Source organism: Saccostrea cucullata, unplaced genomic scaffold (genome assembly GCF_032062105.1).
Source record: "Saccostrea cucullata isolate Sc308-1 unplaced genomic scaffold, CSIRO_AGI_Scuc_v1 ctg43, whole genome shotgun sequence".
In the NCBI taxonomy this organism is placed as follows: Eukaryota; Metazoa; Mollusca; class Bivalvia; order Ostreida; family Ostreidae; genus Saccostrea; species Saccostrea cuccullata.
The window spans coordinates 870,348-889,576 of NW_026934231.1; the positions used below are offsets into that span (position 1 = coordinate 870,348).

The window sequence follows — 19,229 nt, forward strand, 5'->3', positions numbered from 1 at the left end:
TTACTTTTCCTTGGTGTAAATGCGATTACACCAACATATTCTTCTTGTAATGAATCTGTGTTTGTTGGTTTTTTTTATTTCTTTTTTCCCTTTCTTTCTTCTTTTTTTCTTTTCTTTTCTGTTCTTTTTTTTTTTTGTTTTTTTTTTTTGCATATTTTTTGAAATAGCATCAATAATGGATGAGGTCTGGTTTTCAATACCACTGTACCACTCTAGGGAGTAGTCCTCAGGTGAGGGGAATAGTCTTTTCTCACGGAAATACATAGAAGTACAGTTTTATGGTATCAATTTTGAATATAGTGTATGAAATAACAGTAAAGATATAGGTCCCTATATACAGTATATAAGGTTTAATATTTTCCGGCTAATTTTACTTTTAAAATTATGCACCCTCCCAGTCACAGTAACTGAAAGTAATAATAATCTAACTGTGTCTCAGGACCAAGGGACAATATCTTTTTAACGATTAACATCTGGATTTTCAATCGGAAATAAGCAATTTTGCTTTCATGGGTTATCCTTAGGTTTATTAATTAATGTCATGATATCACGATGATTATAATGCATATATTTTTATTCAATTTAAAATTTATAAATGTCATAAATTGCTTTATATTTTAAACATTCGGAAAAGGACACCTGTATTTAGAAGTTTATATTTATTTTTGAAATTTTATTACTGTGATTAGGTTTTTCATTTTATGCATTATTCATATTTGTACCACCCTGTATCATACATTGATTTTTTTACCTGAATAAATCTACAACTACTGTTGTTGTGGTTTATGCGATATCGGGATCGACATTCAAATTATTTCAATCAAAGATGTCTGCGCCCTTGAGAAAAATCACACGAATTTGGAGAAAATCATGTTTTATGCGAAAATGGATGCGTTCGAATAGAAGTGGAATAGAGTGGCTGCAGATATATTCAAATAATTATCAAATTTTTCCTTTTACAAAATCATATTGCACAAATCCTGGTCCACAACCTGGTGCAAACGAGAAGGTGTACATAACAACACCTATCTTTTATGTTAACGCTGGTATATTACATAGTGTTTACGTTATGAAATATATGCCAAATATAATTTAAATCAGATGATTTTACCTGATTTAATTGATAATGCAATTTCAAACATATGTATATAAACACAGGCCCCTGAATTTCTATCAATAACAGGCTGATCAATCATAATGGCTTATTGATAGAAATTCACGGACCTGTGATATAAACTATACTAAATATGATTTTTTTTCTTGCTTCAGCACCCCACATAGGACACCTTTATACAGCGCTGCTAGCAGATGCAATGGCCAGGTTTCACAGACTTCATGAAAAGGAAGTTATATTTTCAACTGGAACTGATGAACATGGACTGAAGGTTCGACTGTTCAGTTTAAGATATGTCTTATTAGAATTTTATTTATGGGGTATTTATGTTTTTTTTATTTTACATACCTGTTATAAATTTAACATAATATATATTGTATTTTATGATTTCAGATTCAGACTTCTGCAGATAAACACAATAAAACTCCAAGGTTGTATTGTGATGAAATATCTGGCAAATTCAAGGTATAAATTTCAGCAAGCAACAAGTACAAGAACATGCAATCTTTATTTTTTGCATCTTATAGGAGTAACCTTATGAATATTGACAACAGATATGTCTATGGTGATAAGATGCATGTAATATTGAGATTCTAAGTGTGGAAGCTTAAAATAATGTCAGAGTTGTCATATGTAGACTAAAAAATGAAAAAAAAATTATTGAACTCTTCAAATATATAAGTGTACATGTATAGGCTAATTCAGTACATAAACAAGGCAAAATATGCCACCTTGAAAATGTTGATCTGCATATATTTACACTGTACTTTTGGTAAATTGAAAGCAAAGTTGAAGGTAAATAGATTTTAAAAACAGCTGGAAACTTTTTTTATATTGTATTCCAGGCATTGTTTGACAGGGCAGGTGTATCATACAGTCATTTCATAAGAACAACAGATGAAACACACCAAAAAGCTGTTGAAAATTTATGGGTAAGCATCCCATGGTCAAGCAAAATTTTTATGTTGTTAATAAAGTAACTGAAATGACATTAATCATGTTATTATATGAAAGGAGAGAAAAGGTAATAAGCAATTTGGATAAAGTTTTATTTATTTTTTATATTTTTTAGCCTTGTAATTGAAAATTTGGGGCATACAGTTTTTACCCTGTCCTTTTGTCTGTCTGTTTGTCCGCAAAAGCTTTAACAAAGCCCATTACTTTTGAGTGGTTCAAGCTATGGCTCTCAGATTTCATGTGTTTTCCTAGCGACAAGGCCTTTCTATTGATACCAACATATTTCTTTGTGAAATTTTTTCAATTCAGTGCAAAGAAATATATGTATATTTATATCATTTATATATCAGACATATATCTCTCAGTTTTAAAAGATATAATACACACACTGTTTGATATTCTATATACATGTATACTGTATAAAATAGTTTGAAGAGAGAGTGATAAGTTTGAAGCTAGTCATGATTTGCACTTTTGTTTATTTTATGTAAAGGTTCCATTTCCCACCTACATGTTTAGATAATGAAATAAAGCAGAATGAACACTAATACACATGAAGTTACGAAATAAACGTATTCAGTTTAATGCAAGAAACAAGTTTTAATCCTTATATTTTCAAAAAAAATATCAAAGAATCAAAAAGTTTTATTACCAGTTTTACAAAATAGGAGCACTTGCTACTGGATCATTGTAAAATATTTATGTTCACCAAATACTTTGTAAATGAAGATAGAAGAATGGCTATTTTGTAGACAACACTAGTAAAGAAAGGCTTCATCTATAAAGGGAAGTATGAAGGCTGGTACTCGATATCAGACGAGGAATTCCTAAGTGAAGAGGAGGTCTGTGATCAGAAAATGGAGTCCGGGGAAAACCAGAAGGTACAGAAACAAGATTGGCATAAATATGTACATGCATCAGTAAGGATTGGAATATATAGGTAAAATTGAGGATAATTCATTGAATGTGTATATCAAAACACTTATCACAATGCTACATTCAGCTTGGATTCAGATTTCTTGAATTACATGCAGGATTTTTTTTCCCCAAGAATTCTTTACCACTGCCCTGAAATTTTATTGGCATGCAATGCACAGGTTTTGGTGCACAATGTTTTGTACGGATCCATTATTTTTCACTTTTCCCCTTATACTGATTCCTGTTTGAAAGTGTGATATTTGATTGACCCATTTTCACAAAAGATATCATCCATACATTTGAAATCAGTATTTTTTTTGTACTTTTGGGATTTTTGGCTTCTATACAAGTCTATTTTTATATTGTTGGCTTTCAGTTTCCTTTTTACTGTGAGAAAGTTATTCCATTGGAAAATTATTTTTAAGAATCTAATTATTTCTAAATGACAGGTGTCGGTCATCAGTGGGCATCCAGTGGTGTGGATGTCCGAGGAAAACTACATGTTTAGACTGACCGACTTCAAGAAACAGCTGATTGACTGGCTCAACACTGGAGGTACCCACATTAACTTGTGTAATTAGTAAAGAACATAGCCTTGTAGCTCGATGAACTATAATAGTATGAGATAGAATAAATTGAAATACAGTCAAACTTTGACATCTCAAACAATGATATCTCAAATCTCAAGACTATAACAAAGTGAATTGAAGGTGCCACATTTTGTAGGTCACCTGATTCACTCAGTGTTAGGCCTTTTGTTCTTATGTAATTTAATCTTAATATCTTCATTCCTCAGTAAATCTCAAAGTTTTAAACTACGTACCATTGAATTGAATAAATAACAAGGTTTGACTGTATATAATGATAAACATGATTGACATGATCCTTGTGTGCTATGTTTCTCTGTAGTGATATACCCAGAAGAGAAGAGATCCCAGGTAGACTTAGCTCTGAGGAATCTATACGATTTGTCTGTGTCTCGGAGCAGCTCCAGGTTATCCTGGGGAATTCCTGTCCCTGGGGACTCCTCTCAAACCGTAAGTTGTTCTTAGAAATTACAGTTAATGTGCTGGTTGCTCTCCCTAAAGACTTAATTCAGGCAGTAGAAATAATGTCTACCTTGAAATTTCCTTCTGTTAAGGTCTCTGATCATGAAATTGCATGACAAATTGACTTACATTTGTGTATTTTTTTACCAGGAGAATTTTTTTTTATCTTGTTATTCATTTTCTTCCAATATCATTTGCTCTTCTTAGAATTTGGATCTAGATGTTAAACACTGCATGTATTCATCAAGAAATGTGAATTTTATTGCATTTTTCTTTGAAAAGTTAATGCTTGTAAAGTGATTAGAAGAAAAGACATTGTATTGAAGAGTAAAGATTTCACAAGAAGTCATACTTGCACAAGAAATTTACCATTATGCAAATGAAACATACTGAAAATGTGCTCTTTCTAACAATATATATTTCCTGTGGATTGTTTCTGTCAATTCTGGTTTATTTTTAGATTTATGTGTGGTTGGATGCCCTGATGAACTACCTGACAGTAGTGGGATACCCTGGTTCCCTGCAGAGCTGGCCACCAGACTACCAGATAGTGGGCCAGGATATACTCAAGTAGGGATTTCTGTATTGTACTACAGTGTATTCTGTTATGTTTTACTATAGCTAGTGTATTTAGTAGGATTTGATGTGTTCCAGTTTGTTGTGAATTTGTCTTTTATTCTCAAAACACCATACATTTTATGAACAATCATAAATATTTTTATTTCATGAACACAATTGTTGCTCACCTTAAAGAAGTTGGGGAGTTTATGGAATACCCTCAGTGTCAGTGTCCCAGGTTAAAGTTCAGACCTTGGCTTGTTTAAATACAAGATTCACTGAGTTGAGCAATATACCGTATATTAAACTCACCTATAAGTCGGTTGTATTTTTGAAGCTTATATTAGAAAGATTGACCTTCTAAAATACAAATCTTTTTACATCTCGCCTATAAGTTGGACATAGAGTTTTGGACCAAATTTTAACTCCCACTATAAGTCTGACTTATAGGTGAGTTTATACGGTAATCTTTGATTACCTATGATTGTGTACAGTTCATAATGCCATACATATATTTTTTTTGACTTTCAGGTTCCATGCTATTTATTGGCCAGCTTTCTTGTTAGCTGCAGATTTAGAGTTACCCAAACAGATTGTTTGTCATGCCCACTGGACTGTTGATGGGTACAAGGTATATAGAATCATCAGCAGATATTTAAAGAGTAAACAATCAAATCTATCCATATTGGTATTTACAGTTTGAAATTTTTGTAGTATATGTAGATACTTTGAAGAGTAATATATCAAACCCATTCACCCTTTCCAGTTTTTCAGTAAATTAGGATGAAATTCAAAAATTTAAATTGAAAGGCCTAAAAAAGTTTTAAATACATTAGCATTGAGATACATATGTGTGACTTATCTAAAATATATTTCTACATTAAGAGAGATAAGTTCAATATGTTTGTTCCATGATTTCTACTTTCACACTTGTATAGTCTTTTGAAATACATGAATGTATTTTCCATACCATTCCATTGCAAGTCATTGCTATACATGTAATTATTTTAAAAATACACCAAAACAGTATAATGATAATTCATGGTACTCTTATTCAAAACATCTTGTTCAGATGTCAAAAAGCAGGGGCAATGTGGTGGATCCAGAGGAGCGTATGGACAGATTGACTGAGGCAGGATTCCGATACTTCCTGCTCAGAACTGGGACAGTGTTTACTAATTGTAGTAAGTGTAATTAATGTAACATCTTGTGTCAATCAGTTGCAAAATTTTACAATTTTATGACATTGTAATGTTGCAATTATGGAGATGAACAATGTTGATTGTAACATTACCCTTGCAGTCATCAATTCATTACTATTGAACAATGGCACCTGAGTATCTCATGAGTAGATACATTTAGCTCTTTGAAGACGAAAGATTCAGAATCTTAAGGTTATAAATATTTATTACTCTTTTTTATAGGCAATTGATATTAATTTTGTTGTAGACTGTAATGATATTGTTTTTGTTGTAGATTATAATGATGATGTTGCAAAAGACATTATAAATGCTGAGATTGTGAACACATATCTAAATCTCCTGTCCAGAACTTCGTCAACATCTATAAACAAACAGACTATCTTCCCCTCCTTTAATGAAGAGGCTTTCCTGACATACTTCACAGAAGAAGAAAGAAACATGTTTAATAGCTTACCAAATTTAATAGGTATTTAAACTTTGCTTTTTCTTTTTCTTTGCACTTCAGATTTTCAACATTAAAGTATGTTTTAGTTTAATTATATTCAGTGATTTATGAAGAAGGTCCAATATGAGAAAAAAAATTGAAGGGGCATTTTCAAAAGTTCCTTATCTAGATGATAGTGGTTTTTTTCTTGTACTTTGTTTTCATATATGTATGAATTTTTGTTTGTTTCAGAGATTTGTAATTATCATTACAAGGGCTTATTGTGTCACAAAGTATCGGAAGCCATTTTTGAATACCTCCGATGGAGTAATAAACTGTTTAATGACCACGAGCCATGGCGACTGTGTAAGGACCCAGATAGTGAGAGCCATGTACGCTGTGTGCTACATCTGAACATGGAGACAATGCGAGTGTGCTCAATTCTGTTACAACCGCTGATTCCAGATATAGCCAATCAAGTGTTGGACAGATTGGGGATCAGTGAGGGACACAGACTGATCAGACATTGTAAGGAGAGGAGACAAGGTCACAGAGAGAGGGACCACCCTCTTAGTCTACAGAAAACTCATATCATGCAGAGAATTAAATAACAAATAGAGCACCGATTAAACACTGTAAAATCAAATTTGTGTTACTCTTTTATTACACGCATATTGCAAACAGAGTGCTGAAAAGAAAATGTCAGCTTATTTAAAGGGTATGAACACTGAATTGTTATTAATAATTTTGGTTTATTAAGAAGTTCGAATTTAGAGACATTCCAGAATATGCAGAGCAGATTTATCGGTATATTTACAACCTAACAAGCTACTTATATTGATTTTATTTCATTAGCATATAATATGTATAAATCTAACTAAATATGCTGTGAAAAATTTAACTGACAAGGAGATGGGTGAACTTAGCGTGCAAAAAACCCACAAGCTTCAGACATATAAAAAATCATATTCAAATTTTGGATTTAGTATATAAAGTTCTCATCATTGATTTTTATGAAATCACGAGAAACAAAAAGTTCTGAGGAAAATTCTTCGTTAACATTTATTCTTTTATATAAAAAATGCATAATCAACAGACCTTTCCGCAGAACAAATATACATTAATGAATGCAAAACCAACGACCATCTTTGCAGTACAAACGTACATAAAAACACGACAAACGAAAAAAACTTAACCAACGTGCACGCGGTAAATCTAGTCTTCCCGACTCCCGGCTCCCGACGGTCCCGTTTTTTTTCTTGCCGATTTCTTTTTTGTCGGCGCACAGAAAGTCTTCACACTTCTCAGGCAAATTTCTAGGTTTAAAAAAATTCTTTAAAATATAAAAACTTTAACAAATTTGCGTATTTATTACTGAATCAGCAGTATCATCTGCCAAAAGCGGTAAATCTAGTACTCAGCTATAAATGCGAAAACCACTGAAAAAGGGACACAAATATTTTCGTAAAAATCGCGATTAAAAACAACAAACTGAGGTACAGTTTATATTTTTTAATAAATGAAAACCCTCATTTACATGCTAGATAATTTTTATGCATAGAAATTCCCCCACACATTTTTTTTGTATAGAACTCTTTGCCACATTATGTTTATGTTCCCAGGCTATACAACATGGACGTGGTTCTACCTCGGATCCCCCTTAAATTTTATACTTTTTTTGGGGGGGGGGGGTGTTAATTCATCTTAAAAATTTAAAATGAAAGAAAAGAATTTACATAAAATGTAGAAAGATATCTCATTCTCCTGATGGCCGTTTCGTCAATTTTTGTTGTTCTTGTTACATAAGTTGGTTTTCCCCAATTCTTTAAATATTACAAGAATCTATTATGATAACTTTACATTACAGTGGCATATCATATGACAGGTACGTAGCAACAATTCCCAATTTTAAGAGTAAGGTCAAAAAAGGGTTATGTAGTACATGTATATAAGGAAAAAAATTGGCACTGAAAGAAGTTGAACCTAACACCCCCCCTCCCCCCCCCCCCCCACACACACACGCGAGATTTTCGAGTTTGGGCTATATCATTTAAATTTCCTTTTTGTTATTGCTTGTTAAGTTTTAAAAATCTTTTTTTCAGCTAGATTGAATTTTTTTCTTTGGTTACCCCCTCCTTTTAAAAACATGCTACGTCAATGTATAATAATGCAGTACTTTCATTTTGCATTATTTTACCATAAGTACAATGTTAGATTTAGCTATCTTTATGAAGAATTTGATAAAAATCTTTTTTGAAATCAAATCATTTTGATGTTATGAATTTTTATAGAATTTAATCGTTCATTTTTTTATTAACACCACCAATTTTCACTGAAATACTAATTCAATCTTTTTGAGAAGAAATATCTTCTCAGTATCAATATAAAAGATACATGGACACAGATTTGAAGTTAATTTATTTCGTCTTAAAGTTATTGAAACAAGATTGCCACTTTTCCTAAGTATGAAGAATAAAATTAAAATTTGTGAGAGTGCAAGGATGTGTCAATCAAACCCGTCTAAAAATTTGAAGTTTTAATAACTTTTAGATGAAATAAGATTTTTAATATATTTTTTGTGTGAAATGCTATTAAAATATACATGTCGTAATATTATACAGAAAATATTAACTTCAAATCTGTGCCCATGCACCTTTACTATCTACGACACTTACGTCTCTCTGTATCGATGTCCGTTTTTGGTTTTCATAATTAGAACGGAGTACTACATTTACCGCTTTTTGAAGGTGATACTGCTGATTCAGTAATAAATACGCAAATTTGTTTAAGTTTTTACATATTATTGAATTCATTTAAAAAGAAAATGTGCCTGAGAAGTTTGAAGAGTTTCTGTGCACCGACAAAAAAGAAATTTAAAAAAAATCCGATACCGTCGGGAGCCGGGAGTCGGGAAGACTAGATTTACCGCGTGCACGTTGGTTAAGTTTTTTTCGTTTGTCGTGTATAAATGTACGTTTGTACTGCAAAGATGATCGTTGGTTTTGCATTCATGTATGTTTGTTACGTACTTGTTCGTTTGTTATCCTTTAATGTATACTTGTTCTGCGAAAAGGTCTGTTGATTATGCATTGTATATCATTTGTTAAGTTTTTATGATCATTGAAATTAAAATAATTGTTTGTTTTCTCATTATGGTAATTTTTGCCCTTTCCGCTGCCCATACTATGACACAGATTTGAAGTTAATATTTTCTGCATAATATCATGAATTATATATTTTGATAGCATTTCACACAAAAATTAATTAAAAATCTTATTTCATTTAAGTTATTAAACCCGCCAAAAAATTTAAAATTTTAACTTTTAAATGAAGTAAGATTTTTAATTAATTTTTGTGTGAAATGCTATTAAAATAATTATATAAGTCGTAATATTATAGAGAAAAATCTGTGTCCAAGTACCTTTAAGGGACTTCAAGTATCTCTCGAAAAGATACGAAAGTTATGTCATAAACTTATATTTTTAAGGTATAATGGGTCATTGTTCCATAATTTTGGAAACCAAAATATGTATGTTTTTATGCAAAGTTTGAGGATTACCTTTCAAAAAAATGGAGAGGAGACCCACTCATCACGAAAAATAGTGTGATAGTGTGAAAAAATGACTCGTTTTGTCCTCTTTCGTGTGTGTATAATATTTCATAGGCAAATAACTTCAATTTTCATGAGATTTGTGCAAGTTGTAGAGATTTTACATAAAGTATACTTTAATTTTAGATGAACTATTAAGGAAAATTTTGATAAAATTGAGATTTAATTTCTCACCTTCATGCTTGTCGCGCTACGGGCTTATCTCTCGTCATGTTCACCCATCTCCAAATTTAAATGAAAAATCCAAATAATTCAAAAAAGTTAATTATACATTTATATCTCTTCTGTTTTTGAACTGGAATTTTAAAAAAAAAGTTATTTCAGAAGAACTGACCTTAATCAGTGAATAATAACTTTTTTTTTTGATTGGGAAACCATTTGTTGCATAAAAGAAAGAAGCAAAATAAATACTGGAATATTCACTGTGTCATAATTAAGATCATGAAATAATTCATAAATGATTGCTATCACTTGGTGTGAGATTTCAATGCACGATGCATTTTATCTTTAATGACAATACGTTACCGAAATGTAGTATTTTCCCATTGAATTGTTTATTCCGTAGGTGCTAAATATAATCTTTAAAGGAGTGACGATTCGGACTGTTTTGTTGAAATTTGAGACGCGAAGAATGCGGAAGTAGTCGGGTTTATTGTTGTTGTAGACCACAAAGTTCAGTAATTAACATACTAGGTTTGATTTTACGTTAACGCTTATTTTGCGAAATTTTTGAGTAACAAGGCTTAAGGTTTTTTTTTATATTTAGCGAAGTAATGCTCACAATTTGTTTTCATACCGCTTTATCATCCGTAGAAATGGCACATTAACAAACCTGATATGTTTTAAACAGACATAACCTATAACAAAACATGTAATCTCAATAATAAGATTTGGCTTACTACTAGGAACCAGTCTTCCATGAAGCGCCAATTTGGTATTTACTGCCAAAAAGTGATATCACCTATTCAGTTTTTGTTTTGGTGATGTCACTTATTCAAATGAGTGATATCACCTATTCGAATAGGTGATATCACTTTTTGGCAGTTAATACCGAATCAGCGCCTCCAAGTTTTCCATCATTACATGTACGTCATTCTTGTATATCAATTATAAACTTGGACCATTTGGAACGAAAACGTAGTGAATTCCTAAAATAAAATTTGCTAAGAATTTTACAATAAATATTACAAAGTCTTGCCCTAATTCATTTTAAACATGTACAGTTCTATATATGTATAATAGTCATATCTATAGTCTATAGGGAATTCACGATAGATTGTATTGTGGTGTATAATTATCACACATGTCTTTAAAAGTATGTTCACGTAATATACCCCTAGAACCGTGAACAATAAAGCATTTAAAATGCCCACTGCGGAGTTGTTTCTGTAGTTGTAGACTATTAATGAAACGTATTTGTCTCGGATTACAAGATTACAAATTGGATTAATTACTTCCTCTTTAATGTATTTGGATACCTGTCTTTTTATTGATTAATAATCTGGATTCTTTGAATGAATTTTGGAATACCGAATGCAATGTTTGGAAATTGAATTTCATTGATTAGTTTTCTGTATTCTTTGAACGAATTTTGAACTGAATGCGATGTTTTTAAATGCTTTAATATTCAAATGTTGACATAAAATGGGTGATAAATATGCCCTAAGAGAAATCCTTGGGAGTCACTCCTTGGATAATACTTTTGCTGGAAGGAATAACTCGCCAGTGTACCCGCGTGGAACTGAAAGGCCAGCTTACAATAATGAAAGTTATCACTTCCGGGACTTAGATGGACGAGACAGGACTGATATCCGGCGCAACTCGTCTTTCCTGGCCAGGGTTCTAGACGGAACAATAGCATTGGAGGCAAGACGATGGCTGGTAGGATCTTGAGTACTAGTCTGTCTTTCGGAAATAGTTTATCTTGGAATTTTACTTAAAGATCTCATTCATGGCGCAATTTCGAAACATGTTCTGACCTTATTTATTAATGCGTTGAGTTTACCGTCAGTGTATGCAACAGAACTGTAGCAAATAGTTAATTAGCTGTAAGATGAAAGAATAGTGAGAAAAAAATGTCAAGTTTTGAGCATTTCATAAAAATAATTCTTGGAATTTTAAGTTTCAGAGAACAAACTACTCTTCAACCAACATACCCTAAGTAGTGTTAAAGTTTAATGAAAAGCATAACTGTGAAAAAATCTACATTTTGATGGTCTGAATACCAAAAAGACTTAAAAGCTTGGAATTTTTTTAGATCAATACTTCTTTAACTTGTGAAGTATGAAACGCCTACAGCGCGTTCAAAAGCCATGCCAACTTGAAGTTTGTTAAATTTTTGCATAAAGAAGTTAAAATGCAAGGTCAAACTCAAGTATAGTGTTTTAAACGTTTATTTGTGTGCTTTAATATTCAGAAAGTCTGTTCAGCTATTGCTGCCGAACAAATGCTTGACTGGACATCTTAATATTCAAATGAGCCGTTTACGTGATTCCTGCAGATTAAACGCCGCCAAATTCTAGTATACCCATCTCCTTTGAAATATTTATTTGATGAAATTTAAATACCTTATTTTTTTTATGCAGGGACATCAGCTTAGAGCGAAATATCCCGACGGAACATCAAGTAATTCACCTCCCCCGAAACCTAACCATGACCAAAGCCTTCTGAAAAGTAAAGAATGCCATACTCTTGGATTCATCATACTTGGCGTTTTACTGGTTGCTGTCGCTGGCGGGAGTGTGATGGTCTATGTTGGTCTACTATCACCATTTACAGACGGTAAAAGAATGTTCTCTGTTCGCTAGTAAGAACCTAAACTAAAAGCTCAGCTTTAAACACAATAATATACAAGTATCTAGATGCATTACATATCAGGCTTGTTAAAGTTGAATCCTTTCAGGACAGAATGAGGCCAAAAAGGGTGACAAAGTCTTACATAAGAATTAATGGAGGAAATTCATTAATATTAACTGGAAAACAACAGAGCCACATTGATTTGTCCTTTCAACCAACACATTCATCAATCCATCCTTTCTTGATACATACAAAACAAAACCAATAGCAGAAACAAAACAAATATGAGAATAAACAAGAACAATGTCTTCTCAAGCAGGGTCTGTGTGACTTGGATGAATGTTGTGATTCATGGGTCTTTTGTTTGTAGATACAGTACCGAAGGAGTGTAATCAGACTCTTCCACGATTTGGAAATAACTGTGAATTTAGATGTCACTGCGCGAACCTAAGTGAAGTCTGTAATAAACTCACCGGAAGTTGTCAAAGTGGGTGCATTGATGGCTGGCGAGGAAACGATTGTCAAATAAGTAAGTCTCGTGACAAATTGAACACGTGTGTTGTACTAGATATAGTACAAGTGTACAAAAACAATTGGCGGTACACTAGAAATGTAATTCTATGTTTTTTACGTGAATACTTTCAGTTACGTCTGTGTTTGATAAGTCAACCATTCACGCAAATTTGTCCTCCCAAGAGTTGGTTCAATGTACCATTCATAAACTTTGGTACAACTGGAGTAGTGTTTATCTGACTTTCTACAATGGAACTGAGACCACCACACTAATAAAGGTGTCAGAAAACGGAGATAAATGGATATCAGACCACAGACTTAATGCTACATTGAGCAAAGCATCTGGTATTGAGGCAGATAAAGTAACCTTTTTCTTTGACGTTGGGGAGGATGACTGTGATTTGGCGGGAATTTATGAATGTCGAGTTGATATGGTAGATAATTTCACTGCCTCTTATGCAAGCCTGACCATGTCTGTTCAAGGTATCGTAATTTAAAATAAATTTTGTGCTTTGTTTCTTGAAATAATCCATGTGAAAATTTAAGGAAAATAAGAAATATATGTTAATAAAACACTTACCTTAATCAACAAGAATGTTAGTAAATAGCTTCCTTGGATTTTATATTTTGTATTTTACAGGTATCTCCTTTGGTCTTCAGATAGCAACAAATAATGAGTACTATAATGGTTCTACGGATTACATCAACTGCAGCGTACGATTATCAGATCCTTCTTCAAACATTGTGCTTACTTTCATTGATATGGACAATACTACTCTGAATTTTTCTTCAGTACAGGTTCATCAAGTAATGGAAAATTCTTTGCCAAAATGCACTAATATGACAACTTTTGTTTTTGAAATAAACGCCACACATGATATGAACCAATCAAAAGCTAAATGTTCTTTGGTGGATTCAACTGGAAGAATTCTCGAATCGAACGAATCTGCAATTAATATTGTTTCAAATCGTGTTTCTGGTAAGTTTATATGAGAAAAATGCTTTTTAAATACTAGTATGTCTTTTTCGGAATTTGAGATCGGAAACTAAGGGGTTTCTTTGTAATTTTCGTCTTTCTATTCAAGTGTTCATGTCCAATTTTTTTTTTTACCAAGAGTAATATTAACCCCTTTAATTTTTAGCATATTCCATGTTTGAACCCACTTCTAATGTGGTAAGACCTCGGTCATCTTTCGATGTGGTCTGTTACATATATCTTGTGAACTCTGAGTGGGACAGCATTTCCTTAATACGCTATACCAACCAATCTGAAGAGCTCGTCAAAATTTTTCGGAATGGTTCGATGATTTACTTTGATAGAAGAATTAGTGCTGTTTATACAGATGGTAGTTCTAACATTAATGTGACGTTTTCTTTTAACCTCACGAATGGGTCTGATCAGTGTTCATTGACTGCCATTTACGGGTGTGAATTTCAAACGTCTGAACATTCAGAATCAATAACCTTCTCCAATACATCTATCGCTGTTGTAGGTAAGTCCTATTATTATAGTATAGAGATAGTGTCTCTCAAAAAATTGACAGGGCTGAAAGTAAAGAGGTGGAAATAACGAATTTTAACAGTGGTCAATCTCAAAAAAGTATCTTTAAACATTACAAACCTGTGAAAAAGGCTTAAAGCACGGGTCCCTGGAAATTCAAGAGGTGAGATCAGGTGACTAGGAGGAGTAAGCATCCCTTGTTGATCGGTCACACGTACCTGCCGTGAGCTATATGGATGGATCAGGTAGACAGGACATTTAATTAGTATAAAGAGATTGTTTCCCAAAAAATTGATGGTCATTAAAATTTTAAATGAAATCATTTAGAAGTGTAATTAAAAAAAACTTGAGACACCTTACCTTTGAATTCCTTTTGATTGTTTCACATTCAATGGTCTTGAATTAAAAATATTATGGTATTGTACTGATATATACTAAAGGCGGTAAATGTTATAATTTATACAATTTATTAAAACCCAATCACAGCCAATTTTATGATTTATATCTATGCCTATGACTTTTTTGTTATATTTTGCTAGCCCCCTTGTCTTTAGTTGACATCACTCTAGAAACTTTCTACGTCTCTGGGTCCAATTCCACCGTGAACTGTACGGCTGAAGTAGGCAATGTCACAGAAACGAAAGTGACTTTGGAGAAATGTCTAGAAGGCGGAAAATACACGCCAATCAGAGAAGTAGCCAGAGATATTCTGACACCAGATACCGATAAGGAAGTCAACTGCACAAACAAAATAATATATCGATATTACATACCCTTAATGGACAATGAAAATGGATCGTCTGTCAGGTGCCATGGCTGGGATAATCTTTACAGTAAAAATGTGTCGTCCACACCATGCGCATCTATAAATGTTACAAAAGGTACATGCATAATGAATTTGCTTTTATTTAAAATACAAAAGTTTCTTAGATATTTGTGAACAACAGAGCTCTTTCTGAGACATCTTTGACTTACATTTTGTGTTCTTACAGCCCATGCAACATTGGATCCAAAAGTTCTCTATGGAAAATTCAACTCCACAGCAACCTTTCAATGCAGAATTCCTCTGCTCGAGTCTTACTTTTCTGAATTCCAGTTTTTCAACGACTCGTCGCATCCAATCCTGTCAATTAATGCTGACAATAATGTCAGCCTTCCAATCCAAAATGATCGAGTTTCCGCAGTATATACTAGTAGTCAGTTTGATGAGTACAGAGTAGTGAATTTCACCTTTGATCTGAGAGCTGGAGAGGACGTATGCAACATGGCAGGAGTTTATCTTTGTAAAGTAAAAAGTTTTAACGAAAGTCTACTTTCTCCTGAAGACGATGAAAGTCAATTAATTATAGCAGGTAAAGCAAACTCAGCCATCACACAAAGATGGTAAAATTTACTTAAATATTTCGTAAGTTTGCTTTTAATTTCTTCCAAAAGTTTCATTCACTCTTAAAAAAGTTTTACTTAGTAGTCATTTTTTACTTGAAATAACAAAGATAAGTAATAGATAATTACTAACCATTTACTTAAAATTTAAAATCAATTACTGAAATATATATCAATTACTAGATTCAAATGTTTTACTTGATTTTTGTATTTTAAAGAATTGTTTTACTTACACACTAAAAAGTTTTACTTAGTAATTTATATTTACTTAAAATTGTGTATATAAGTAATAACATTACTTGGTCTTTACTTACAGTTTACCACTATTTACTATATAATTAATATTTTAATGCCCCCGTAAACGAAGTTTCGGGCGTATATAGTTTTTGTCGTGTCCGTCTGTCTGTCTAGCTGTCTCTCTGTTTGTCTGTTTATCCGCAGAAACTTTAACCTTGCCCATAACTTTTGATTTAGCGGAGCTATGACTTTCATATTTCACACGTGTATTTCTTGTGACAAAACCTTTCTTTGAGTATCACCAAATTTGACCTTGACCTTGAAGTTTGACTCAATTATACACAAAAAATCCAAATTTATTCTTTATCCAAATCTTTTGAACGGTAAATACCAGGACATGTATACGTCACATATATATTTTTTGTTGAAAGAACTTTCATTGAATACCAACAACTATGAAATTTTGACCTTGACCTTGGAGATTTCCATCCTTGTGAAAAAACTTTAACCTTGGCCATAACGTTTGAACGGTAAGAAATAGTGCTTTCATACTTACATATATGTAATCATTTTGAGAAGACCATTGATAGAATACCAAGAACTTTGAACCTTTGACCTTGACCTGGGAGTTTGACCCACTTTTAAAAAGCAAACCTTGACTGTAACTTTAAAAGGATTAAGGTTAGTGCATTCATACTTTACATAGTTCATCCTTGTGACAAGACCTTTCTTTGGGTACCACCAAATCTGTCCCTTTGTCCTTGACCTTGGCGTTTGACTTACATTTCAAAATTGGTAATCTTGACCATAACTTCTGAACGGTTGAGGCAAGTGTTTCCATATATCACATATGTATTTTTTTGGCAAGACCTTTCATTAGATACCAATAACCTTGACCTTTTGACCTTGGAGATATCAAGAAATCCCAATAATTTAAATTTGCATATAAGAAAAGTTTAACCTTTGCTATGTTGCCATACAGGGGCATAGGTGTTTCACAAACACATCTTGTTTGAATTGTATTAATTAATTTACTTAAAACAAAAATTTATTTACTAAATCAAGGAGAATTCAGAACAGTATTTACTTAAATATGGTAGTCTAATCATTAATTGTCTGTGAGGAGGAGTTATCTTTCTTCTAAATATACCTTCATGTGAAAAAAAAGTCACACTAATAAAAATGCGAAATTAAGTACTTGAAATGTTTAACCATTTTTAAAATGGTCCTTAAAAAGATACAACTTATTCAATTTATAAGGCTTTCGAATTTGGAATCAAATGTTTTATTGTTATATATAATAAAATAATTACAAAGATATTGGCAAAAGAAATAGAAAATATAATTGTTTCCATCATAAGTAGATTTCTTCTATTAAACTATTCAGAGGGCCCAATTAGGGAACTCAAATAAAGAAATCTGTGAGTAGTACTCACATGTCAGAGGGTCGGTACCTTGCAGTGTTTCTAGTAAATAATGTCGATTTTAGTAAATATGATAAGTATTTCATTTACTTAGTATTCTTTTGAGTAATAATATTCTAGATTTTGATTAATTTCAGAATTACATTTACTTAGTAATAATTCATAAAATTTAGTAAATAGAAAGCATATTATCTCTAAATTAAGTAATAATAATTTAACAAAAATGAGTAGTTCATTACTAACTTAAAGTAATACAATTCCTATAATTTAAGTAATTCTATTGATACTTAGTAAATCATTTTATAAGTAAATGAATTCATCCTTATTACTAATCATGTTTACAATTACTAACTATGATAGTCATTTACTTGCTATTCTGACTAAATGGATTACTAATAATTACTAGTTTTTCTTAATCTAATATCTTATTTTAAAAACAAGTAAAACTTTTTTTAGAGTGTTGGATTTAAAAGTTGAGCTGATAATAGCTTGTTTAACTGATCAACTTAAGGTGTATGAATTGTCAATTATGACAATAAAAGGCATATTAAAAATTCCCAAGTTCCAAATGGCGAATAATATGCACGTTTAAATTCAAGGTTTTGTAAAGATAAATCACTTATTTGTATTGGAAGAAAATTATTGGAAAAAATTAATTCAAGATCAAAAAGGTCAACTATTTTGCTATTCTATGTTGAACAAGCCTTTGCCTAATAAAATTTTCAAAAGATGCATTCAAATCAAATTCAAAATGAAATTCTATTGTAGTAGGATATTTTTCTTCTTTATTTACTACAGAAGTGAATTATTTTAGGTCTTAAAGCCTTCTCTTGTTACATTTCAGCTCCTCCTTCGAATATAACCATCGAAATCAAGGACAATTATTCTAAAGGTGGTATTAACGAGACCATCAACTGTACTGCAACTTTAAACCCTAATACCACAGCATTGACACTTGTGAGACTTTTTAATGAAACTTATACGATGGTTCCAAAAAATATTACAAAGACATCAATAGAGACTGCTAGGACTGATGATTGTCGTTATGATGTACAGGTGACAGTAACTACAACATTTGACCGATTTGATGGAGCTCTGGTAGCCTGCTTAGCAAAGGATGTCCTATTTGGTGATTATTTTTCTGTCAATAAAACTATAACTATTGTTTAGAAGGATGATATCTGTATCATCTTTGTGAGACTCACCTGTATAAATACAACGGATAATTAGTCTGTTTTTTTTTTTGTTGAAATAAGGAGACGGCTGTATATATAATTTGTAACATTACTGACTGGCACCATGATTGAAACTATTACCAATCTATTACAAATATCAATAAAATTATTTCTTATATATTGGATTAAAAGGTAAATACAACGTATCTACTAGAAATGGAAAAAAAGTTACATAACCATTAATATGCAGGTTCCTATATACTCCAAAAATTAAAAATCAATAAGAGAAAACGTGGTCAAGTTCAATCAACCCTATCAAGAAGGAATATAAAATCATTGGCGGAGGAATGTTCCCCTATAAAATATTC

At 32.0% G+C, this 19,229-nt stretch overlaps 2 protein-coding genes across 4 annotated transcripts; both read left to right on the plus strand.

Annotated features, from left to right (window-relative positions):
- Positions 1 to 827: 827 nt before the first annotated feature.
- On the plus strand, positions 828 to 6,868 carry LOC134240323 (methionine--tRNA ligase, mitochondrial-like). Of its 2 annotated transcripts, none has more exons than XM_062722426.1 (12): positions 828 to 1,046; positions 1,270 to 1,385; positions 1,508 to 1,579; positions 1,960 to 2,046; positions 2,824 to 2,952; positions 3,439 to 3,544; positions 3,899 to 4,026; positions 4,499 to 4,608; positions 5,128 to 5,227; positions 5,669 to 5,780; positions 6,073 to 6,264; positions 6,475 to 6,868. In XM_062722426.1, the coding sequence occupies exons 1-12, from the start codon at positions 878 to 880 to the stop codon at positions 6,831 to 6,833; spliced, it is 1,680 nt and encodes a 559-aa protein (XP_062578410.1). In that variant the 5' UTR covers positions 828 to 877; the 3' UTR covers positions 6,834 to 6,868. The 2 variants fall into 2 exon arrangements, with proteins under 2 accessions (XP_062578410.1, XP_062578411.1); XM_062722427.1 differs by having other exon boundaries at positions 828 to 1,009.
- Positions 6,869 to 12,484: 5,616 nt separating this feature from the next.
- On the plus strand, positions 12,485 to 18,998 carry LOC134240324 (uncharacterized). Of its 2 annotated transcripts, none has more exons than XM_062722428.1 (8): positions 12,485 to 12,613; positions 12,999 to 13,157; positions 13,274 to 13,624; positions 13,782 to 14,120; positions 14,284 to 14,634; positions 15,182 to 15,523; positions 15,635 to 15,994; positions 18,531 to 18,998. In XM_062722428.1, exons 1-8 carry the CDS (start codon positions 12,577 to 12,579, stop codon positions 18,854 to 18,856), a joined length of 2,265 nt encoding a protein of 754 aa, XP_062578412.1. In that variant the 5' UTR covers positions 12,485 to 12,576; the 3' UTR covers positions 18,857 to 18,998. The 2 variants fall into 2 exon arrangements, with proteins under 2 accessions (XP_062578412.1, XP_062578414.1); XM_062722430.1 differs by having other exon boundaries at positions 15,308 to 15,523.
- Positions 18,999 to 19,229: the final 231 nt, after the last annotated feature.

Coding starts and splice junctions, on each gene's coding strand:
- LOC134240324 (XM_062722428.1), top strand. CDS start 12,577: ATGGTCTATGTTGGTCTACTATCACCATTTACAGACG. Junction 12,614..12,998: donor ACTATCACCATTTACAGACG/GTAAAAGAATGT, acceptor TTTTGTTTGTAG/ATACAGTACCGAAGGAGTGT. Junction 15,524..15,634: donor ATCTATAAATGTTACAAAAG/GTACATGCATAA, acceptor GTGTTCTTACAG/CCCATGCAACATTGGATCCA.
- LOC134240323 (XM_062722426.1), top strand. CDS start 878: ATGCGAAAATGGATGCGTTCGAATAGAAGTGGAATAGAGTGGCTGCAG. Junction 5,228..5,668: donor GGACTGTTGATGGGTACAAG/GTATATAGAATC, acceptor CATCTTGTTCAG/ATGTCAAAAAGCAGGGGCAA. Junction 6,265..6,474: donor TAGCTTACCAAATTTAATAG/GTATTTAAACTT, acceptor TGTTTGTTTCAG/AGATTTGTAATTATCATTAC.